The sequence below is a fragment of the Chanos chanos genome, chromosome 3 (assembly GCF_902362185.1).
Source record: "Chanos chanos chromosome 3, fChaCha1.1, whole genome shotgun sequence".
In the NCBI taxonomy this organism is placed as follows: domain Eukaryota; kingdom Metazoa; phylum Chordata; class Actinopteri; order Gonorynchiformes; family Chanidae; genus Chanos; species Chanos chanos.
Genome location: NC_044497.1, coordinates 42014684 through 42024071, shown reverse-complemented (window position 1 = coordinate 42024071; position 9388 = coordinate 42014684). Strand labels below are relative to the sequence as shown.

The window sequence follows — 9388 nt, the reverse complement described above, 5'->3', positions numbered from 1 at the left end:
GATTGTCTCGTTTATAGTTGACACACACGAAAAAAACACTACTCAAAAATGAATTTTGGTGTGAAGTATTGCTTACGCTAATTTTAATGAACTTCTGACGAATTTTTATATTTTATATTGCCCTGGCTGTTTAAAATCTTCACGCTAATTTTGGCCTGTTCACTGATGATAAACCAAAAAATAAACAGGAAGTATCGTCACTGTATTTAAAACCTTAGAAACGACCAGTGTTACAATGTGCCCCGCTCTCTCCTACTCTGCACACAGATTTGATTAATATATCTCTACACATTCCGGGAGTCACAATACAAAATCTTAAGATCCTAGAAAAGAAAAGTCCATGACTCAAAACACACAGATATCTGGAGTGATGTGACTAAAGGGTGCTCTTGTAGCCCTTCACACCATTGTAAAAACACCGTGACGCTTGCCTGGTTTATCTTCATTCCACACTCTATGCCCTTTGGCTCGCAAAACTAGATCACAGTTGAATGACTACATTCGTAAGCACGTTTGTTTCCTTTCTCTGAACTTCATATTGGAGAAAAATGCGAACTGATTTTTCGACATGCTTAGGAGTGTCATGATAGATTGATAGATTGATAGATAGATAGATAGATAGATAGATAGATAGATAGATAGATAGATAGATAGATAGATAGATAGACGATCACAGGGAGTTGAGCAACTTCGGCACTCGCCAGGCTTATGAATAACTTCAGTTGAATTAATTCACACTCCCAAAACAATGTTGACGGTCCCGAAACCGCGCTCCGTTGACATGCCATTCCACACCTCAATGAACATTAAATCGCCAAGTCCCTCCCATCGAGATGCTGTCCTGCAACTTTTTAAAACCATGTAACCGGACGTCTTAAGCTTCATTTTGTACAATCGAGAAACCAGCGTTGGAAAACTGTTACAGTCCGACATTCCACAATGCGAACCCCTGGCATTTTGATATTTGGAATGGTTCTTGCCCCTTGTGGATGGGTGCTTGACTTAACCAGTACAGTGGCACCCAACTGGAGGACCATCAACAGCGTAGACGGTGCATCGCCTGATGTGATACTGAATCAAGGAATCTGGGACATTTGTCGAACCTCGACAACCTCACGGGAGGTCCTGTGTAATCAGCCGAGCAACGGATACCTGGAGGAGCAAATCATCACGGTTGCACAAGGAATGATGGTGGCATCTTTGATTGTGACCCTGATTGGCATAGCTGTGGCAACCCCAGGAGTCAGGTGCTGGACCGATAGACCCAACTGGACAATCGCCGGACTGGGTGGTCTGTTAATTTTCTGCTCGGGTGTGCTGACAATTATTCCCATAGCATGGTACACGCATATCTTGACCAACATAACCGGCGCGCAAGGGACAGATATTCGTGTGGGTTACTGCATCATTCTAGGATATATTGGCGGCATCCTGGAGGTCCTCGGCGGATTTGTTATGTTCATCGGGATATGCCGGTGCTGTGGCGGACGTAACCGCGGCGAGAAGCCTCAAAAGAACGCCGCAAAGACGACGCGTAACCGGTCTCCGCTCCGGAGGATCACTGTGCCGAGCGTCACTAGGAGCGTGAGCAGGGCGAGCAGCGTGCCCTACTCCAAAGATTCACTGGACGACGAAATCGACTTTCCACGAGCGAAGAGTCAAGGCAACAGATCTGTCAACTCATCCTACAGCGGCAGACCCTATGACGCCGATCTGTGAGAGGACATGTGGAGAAAACATGGGCACGACTTTAGCCACTAAAATCAAACCAAGGTTCCTCCTTCGATATTTACGTTATCTTCTTGACTAAGTACACGGCACACTTTTACTCCCGTGTTGGTAGAATTGTGAATTGTGAAAAGCGCCACAACAGTACATCTGTTAAAGCGGATAAATATTCATGTGAGATACATAAGTATGATCTGCAGCTCAGTGCTGAGAGCGCATCTTTGGTTAAGCTATACCAATATTTGATCGTTTCTCCTCTAATGGTTTCTTTTTAATACAACGTTTTTGGCACTTATTGTCCATAATCCCAAGCAGCAGAGCTGTTGTAACTCGATGAAGTACAGAGCATGGTTTCAATGGGAATGTTTGATGTGGTAGGACGGTTAAGATTCTTTAAATTTTTCCTTTTGTATGTGTTAGATCTTTGCTGGGGGAACTGGAGAACTCGTACCATAAACCGAATATTTGCATGAAGCTTGAAATAAATGTGCACCTTAGTTGTCCTTGATGTTTAATTTCATTTCTGTTTTGAATATGGAGATCTGAGTAAAATAGTTGCAAACATTACAGGTTCTTTTTTTATGTGCAAGCAATGAGAACAACCAAATACCAGGGTGTTTGCGCCTGTTTCTGAAGTGGTTGCAATATTGCCTTGAAACTAAAGCCAGTGTTCACAAAAAAAACGTAAATAAACAGAGTTACAGTTATGATTACATTCGCTTCTCGGATGTATATTGCAAACTTTTAGAGTATAATTCCGAATAGCAAAGCTGAGGAAAGAGTTAGGGTTCTAGCATGAATCTATAGCGCAGGGTGAATCACAACATAAGATTATGAAAAAGGGTACTTAAAATGGAAAGAGAAAAACAGTGATTGTGATATGGAGGGGGAAAATACGTCACAGCTTGACTTTCTCAGTCCATTAAATTTAGATTCTTGGTCCATAAGATTTAAAAACTTGAGACTTTCATTTAAAAAGGACAAATCAAAAAATATTACAGGTTAGCCTGTGGTCTACTATACATAGACATGTAGACACACATCAAAAAGTATTTTGAAGTCTTTAAATTTTAAGGTCTTCCTATTTCATCAGTAGCAAAGTACAAACATTTCAGTTAATGCAAGGGTAAGATTCATCCCTTCTCTCCTGCAGCATATCAAAACTACAGTTACAACATAGTCCTGAAATATGCCCCGTGTGTACTATCAGAAAATCCAAAACTCTTCTAGTTTAAACTAATTTGGAATATATTTTGCACCATCACAACCTTATGGATACGGTCTTGTGTTATTATACAGCAAATCCATATTTGTTATCAGACTATTTTTGTGGCATGTTACAGTTACTCTTCAATCCTCTTCAGGGCTTCCCATGCTTGAGCTGTCTCCTTCCTGTGGACAGAAAACAAGTGATCATTGGCCATCACACACACATTCACACAATGTGTTAAAAGTTTAAAATTCATTTTCAGTACTGGGGAGTTTGTGTTCATCAAATAGGATTGTGTTTTTGCACAGTTGCATTTTGATGTATATTCATTATCTGAAGTGAATGCAGAGGTCTCTGGTACCTGTGTACTAGTATAGAATAGTTTTGGCATTGTAGGACTTAAGAGCAAATGTAGATGATTTATTTTCAGCCAATGAAGATTAAGCATTTACACCTGAACGTGTTAAGTGGAGTTAGTGTTGCCAGATTTGTATTTTGGTATGTGGAGTTGAAAATATATTACCATTGGTCACAGACATGTTCCTTTTGTGATTGTAGCCCAGGCAGGTCATACGATGTTGATGACTATTGTATCACTGTCTCTCCAGTGTTTGATGGTGTAGTCTAGTGGTTCGCAACTCCAGTCCTGAGGACCCCATGTCCTGCACATCTTTCTCTTAACTCCTCATTATCACAGTTAATTTAGCTAATCGAGGGCTTGATGAGTAATTGATCAATGGAATCAGGTGTGTCAGTTCTGGGCTCAGAGGAGTTAAAACAAAGACATGCAGGACAGGGGTCCCTCAGGACTGGAGCTGAACCACTGGTGTAGTCAGGTTGTTGATATGATCGCAGTTCCTGTGCTTATAAAAATGTATGGAAAAAAAAGGTAAAGTGATAAAATAATTCCCAACAGAAAGACCAGAACAAGTGTCACCTTGGACTCAGCAGACTTTGATTCATTGCTATAGTAACTGGTTAGACTACAAGAGTTACATGTAAAAACATTTGTGCTTGTCTTAACATTCTCAATTCCCAGCTCGATTTGACTGTGCAGTCCGTCCCCACACATCCTAAGCTAATTAGAACACTTCATTTCATGTACTCCATCGTGAAGCTTCAGTGTAGTAGCAAACATAAAAGAAACAAAGCAAAAAAGATTTGGGCTGTTATTTTGGTTCCTTAAATCATGTTTAGCTGTGGGAAATTACCGTTTCATCCTTTACTGTATTTGTGTGTGCGTACATTCAGCTGACCACACATTATGAAAGTGGAGACATTTGTTGGTGCCTGATGCCAGTATGGACTGTGCGCTCCGGTTATGCAACTAAATGAATGCAGACAGAGGCTGTATTAAAAGCAATAGCAATTTTATTGCAACACTCTTGTTATTGGTAGAAAATGATGGGTAGGGTAGCTCAACATAGCAGGGGCTGCTTCAAGAAGAAAAAGTTACAATGCAAAAAAAAAAAAAAAAAAAAATCACAATACACAAACCATAACCAAAGATAATAAGGGCACTGACAATCACCTACACCCAGTACAATGTAGGACCTGGAACACCACAAGTGTAAGGTAAATTCCAGCTGATCAACCAACCAGTGATGGTATATGCATGCAATTGTAATAGTCAAACCCTCAAGGTCAAAGTGAACCAAGAGATGTTTTCAATCCTAAACCAGCCAAATAGCGTTTACACTGCAAACTAGGGGGCTGTAGCCTCAAATCTACTAATACAGAAGCGCAGTATGACAAGCAGGCCACACGCGTCACAGGGGAGCGCACACTAGAGTGCCAAAAAAAACCAACCCACAACAAGGGAAACAAACATACAAATCATATCTAATAAACACTCAAGACAAATACAAAAGATTAGCAGCTCTGATAAAGACAATCATGGGAAAAACAACTAGTTGCACTCTACAAAGATTTTAGTATTCCATTTCCTCAGTCATAGTACAAGTCTTAATAAATACTAGAATTACAATGCTTTAATAATTCCGCTTTAAAACAGACAATTTGAAAAATAATAATGCACCAATTTAAGGAAGTTTAAGTTTTATTGTCACTTACTAGATAACAATGTAGACATCATTACCAGCAATGAAATTCTTGGGCTTGGGGCCAGCTCAACTTGCAAAGTGTAACAGTTAAATAACAATAAAGGTAAGGTAAATATAGGGGTACTATAGGGAGATTTATAAGGGAATATATATGTACATGAGCATAAATAGAATGTACAGAACCAAGAATATAAATATAAGAGACATAGAGTACGTGTATGGAGTGTGTAGTGGGTGAACAGTCCTGAGTGGAACAGTCTTAAAGTGCATGTGCAACAGCATGTGCAGCAGCATAGTTGTGGTGTACACAGTATTGTCTTGGGTAGATGAACAGTGCAATATTGAGTCATTAGTGCAATGTATGTAGACAGTTATCAGACTAAGGGTCTGAGGGTCCAAGCAGTGTCTGCAAGTGTAGTGTCAGTGATTCAGTAGTCTGACTGCTTGGGGGAAAAAGCTGTCTCTGAACCTGCTGGTACGGGTCCGGATGCTCGTGTACAGTTTGCCGGATGGCAGGAGCGTGAACGGTCTGTGGCTGGGATGGCTGGGGTCAATGATGATCCGCTGTGCCTTCCTCCTGCAGCGCTGGCTGTAGAGGTCCTGGATGGCTGGCAGCTCAGTCCTGGTGATGCGCTGCGCTGATCTGACCGCCCTCTGCAGAGCTTTGCGGTCGTGAGCGGTGCAGCTGCCATACCAGGCCGTGATGCTGCCAGTCAGGATACTCTCTATGGTGCACCTGTAGAAGTTGGTGAGTATCCTGGGGTCCATCCCGAACCTTCACTTGTTGGAGGAAGAAGAGCCGCTGTCTTGCTGCTTTCACGACCACTCCTGTGTGGTGTGACCAGCTTAGATCCTCGCTGATCCCCAGGAATCTGAAGCTGCTGACCCTCTCCACTGCTGTACCCCCGATGTGGATGGAGGTGTGTCCCTCTCCCTGCAGTCTCCAGTAGTCCACGATCAGCTCCCTGGTCTTGCTGACATTGAGCAGGAGGTTGTTGTCCTGACACCACGATGTCAGTGCTCTCACCTCAGCTCTGTAAGCACACTCATCACCGTCAGTGATGCAGCCGATGATGGTGGTGTCATCTGCGAACTTGATGACAGTGTTGGAGCTTTGTGAGGCCGTGCAGTCGTGGGTGAACAGGGAGAACAGTAGGGGGCTAAGCACACATTCTTAAATTTAATTAAAAAATAAAGAATTAACCAATTACTCTCTCAGCATTTACGAACTACAAGCCGGCAACGAAGGAGAACAAGGGTGGAGAGGGGAAATCTCCGCATCACACTACGGCAGAAAATGGGGGTTTCGGGAGCAACCTTAAAGCCGGCGCCGCTTAACAGCCTGATTCCTTACGCATTGTCATTTACGCTTTGTACACTGAAACAGTAAGAGGGCCGTGATTAGGACAATGCAAGGACGATAAAACATCAAAGACTACAGCATAGACAGAGGAGAACTTGCTTGAAATATACGAGCATTAGACATAACGCTGTTCTGAGGTGGTGGCCAAACTGTGAGTGCGCACCGTGAGGCTGCACGCTTTAACTGGATGACTCGGACCCGTCCACTCACTAATACGGAGTACACACGAATACATACAATACATACGATTGCCATCCATTTTGATACTGAAGAAGGAAATTCTAAGAGAAGCACTACATCTAAACCATACAAATTGCTCGCAACATCGGCAGCCGCCAACAGTAAAGCTGTATAATTATCTTAACACACAGTACATACCAATACCACGGAATCGGGTCACAGAGAACTTTTACTAGTGTAGCACCAACACCAAAGATCGCCATAACCATTAATAGTTCAATTTAAAATAAAATCACAAGTAGAGCAATGCCATGCGTGCTACAATTATTCACGATTAAGAATAAAATTCAAGCCTGCCAGTTTTGTTCTACGAGCGACGGGCAATTATTAGCACGCCAAACAATTTGGGGAGCACCTTTGTTCCACCGAGAGGAAGCTGGACATCAGTTAACCAAAACCACACCCATGGGTGAGTGTGAACACCTGTGCTGTATAACAACCCGGCCACAAAGCGATCGGATAGGTTTGCGCATTTGCAGGTCACAAGCGAACAATCGGAATTCATTGCAACTGCGAAGAAATTACCTTGCGCTGACCTGTACGATGTAGTCGAACGCTTATAAAAAAAACTCTAAGCCTGTTATACACAGAAATAAATAATGTTAGAGTGGTCAAAAGAACGCTAACATTCAAGTAGAGGCAGGGCAACGATAGCTTTACCTCAGGTCAGCGATCTGATCAGTTAATTAGGCCAACTTAAGGCATTTGTAAATTTAATTATAATTTTATTAATAATTACATCATCTCTGCGTGGAATATTCTTCAAAGCTTGTAGAAACAGCTCGTTGTTGAGGGGTTTGCACCCATCTAGACTAATCGAGGTGTCTACACGAGGCTTCTTCATTCCGACTGAACTTGAATCCGAAAACAGAATATTAGGCTCGATGTAAACACACCTACTGAGCCTGTTATGGAACAAATGAGCTGTCGAACGTGCGATTTCCTAACAATCACAGCATATTCAGAAAACGTTCAACACAGGTTTACTTGGACACAGTATTCATTTAAGGCATAGCAAGACCAGAAAAGCTGCATTCTGATCATTGCAAAGCAATGAACAGATGTTCTGAAGTGACAATTATGTCACGTGCGTTTCAAGACATATTTTAAAAGGTGCAAATGTTGTGCTAGCATTTGTTCATTATAAAAAGAATTGCAATACCAACACCCACGCTGATCGTGATAGAAAATTAACACTGAAACAAAACTATGAACGATTCCAAAGCTGAACTTACAAAAAGTCTATTACACAGAATTAGCCTACACATGAAATAAAGAGCAATAAACAAAATATTGGGTGCAGACAACCCTGGCCCTTGACATGGTTATGAATAACTTCAACTGAATGAATTTACAATCCCAAAACAATGTTGACAGTCCCGAAACCGCGCTCCGTTGACATGCGATACCACACCCAGTTGAGCATCGATCACCAAGTCCCTCCCCCATCGAGTTTCTGTCCTGCAACTTTTTAAAACCATGTAACCGGACGTCTTAAGCTTCATTTTGCACAATCGAGAAACCAGCGTTGGAAAACTGTTACAGTCCGACATTCCACAATGCGAACCCCTGGCATTTTGATATTTGGAATGGTTCTTGCCCCTTGTGGATGGGTGCTTGACTTAACCAGTACAGTGGCACCCAACTGGAGGACCATCAACAGCGTAGACGGTGCATCGCCTGATGTGATACTGAATCAAGGAATCTGGGACATTTGTCGAACCTCGACAACCTCACGGGAGGTCCTGTGTAATCAGCCGAGCAACGGATACCTGGAGGAGCAAATCATCACGGTTGCACAAGGAATGATGGTGGCATCTTTGATTGTGACCCTGATTGGCATAGCTGTGGCAACCCCAGGAGTCAGGTGCTGGACCGATAGACCCAACTGGACAATCGCCGGACTGGGTGGTCTGTTAATTTTCTGCTCGGGTGTGCTGACAATTATTCCCATAGCATGGTACACGCATATCTTGACCAACATAACCGGCGCGCAAGGGACAGATATTCGTGTGGGTTACTGCATCATTCTAGGATATATTGGCGGCATCCTGGAGGTCCTCGGCGGATTTGTTATGTTCATCGGGATATGCCGGTGCTGTGGCGGACGTAACCGCGGCGAGAAGCCTCAAAAGAACGCCGCAAAGACGACGCGTAACCGGTCTCCGCTCCGGAGGATCACTGTGCCGAGCGTCACTAGGAGCGTGAGCAGGGCGAGCAGCGTGCCCTACTCCAAAGATTCACTGGACGACGAAATCGACTTTCCACGAGCGAAGAGTCAAGGCAACAGATCTGTCAACTCATCCTACAGCGGCAGACCCTATGACGCCGATCTGTGAGAGGACATGTGGAGAAAACATGGACACGACTTTAGCCACTAAAATCAAACCAAAGGTTCCTCCTTCGATATTTACGTTATCTTCTTGAATAAGTACACGGCACACTTTTACTCCCGTGTTGGTAGAATTGTGAATTGTGATAGGCTACAGCGCCACAACAGGCATATCTATTAAAGCGGATAAATATTCATGTGAGATACATAAGTATGATCTGCAGCTCAGTGCTGAGAGCACATCTTTGGTTAAACTATACCAATATTTGATCGTTTCTCCTCTAATGGTTTCTTTTTAGTGTAATGTAAACAAGAGAAAATATTTGAATTCGCAGTCACAATTACTAGTGTTCCTTTTGTTACTTTGTACAATTTAGCGATATTTAAGGTAAGACGGACATATGAAGGAATGTTATGAAGTACAGCACTGTAACAACTTGATCGGGTCATTA

General features: G+C 42.7%; 2 protein-coding genes across 2 annotated transcripts; both read left to right on the top strand.

The window, feature by feature from the left end:
- Positions 1-918: 918 nt before the first annotated feature.
- Positions 919-1719, top strand: LOC115806593 (claudin-23-like). The gene has a single exon (XM_030767403.1). The coding sequence runs from the start codon at positions 940-942 to the stop codon at positions 1717-1719; it is 780 nt and encodes a 259-aa protein (XP_030623263.1). The 5' UTR covers positions 919-939.
- Positions 1720-8142: 6423 nt separating this feature from the next.
- On the top strand, positions 8143-8943 carry LOC115806592 (claudin-23-like). Its single transcript, XM_030767402.1, has one exon. It carries the CDS (start codon positions 8164-8166, stop codon positions 8941-8943), a length of 780 nt encoding a protein of 259 aa, XP_030623262.1. The 5' UTR covers positions 8143-8163.
- The last annotated feature ends 445 nt before the right edge of the window (positions 8944-9388 follow it).

Bases quoted from the DNA above. Each gene is read 5' to 3' on its own strand.
- LOC115806593 (XM_030767403.1), top strand. From the start codon at position 940: ATGCGAACCCCTGGCATTTTGATATTTGGAATGGTTCTTGCCCCTTGT.
- LOC115806592 (XM_030767402.1), top strand. From the start codon at position 8,164: ATGCGAACCCCTGGCATTTTGATATTTGGAATGGTTCTTGCCCCTTGT.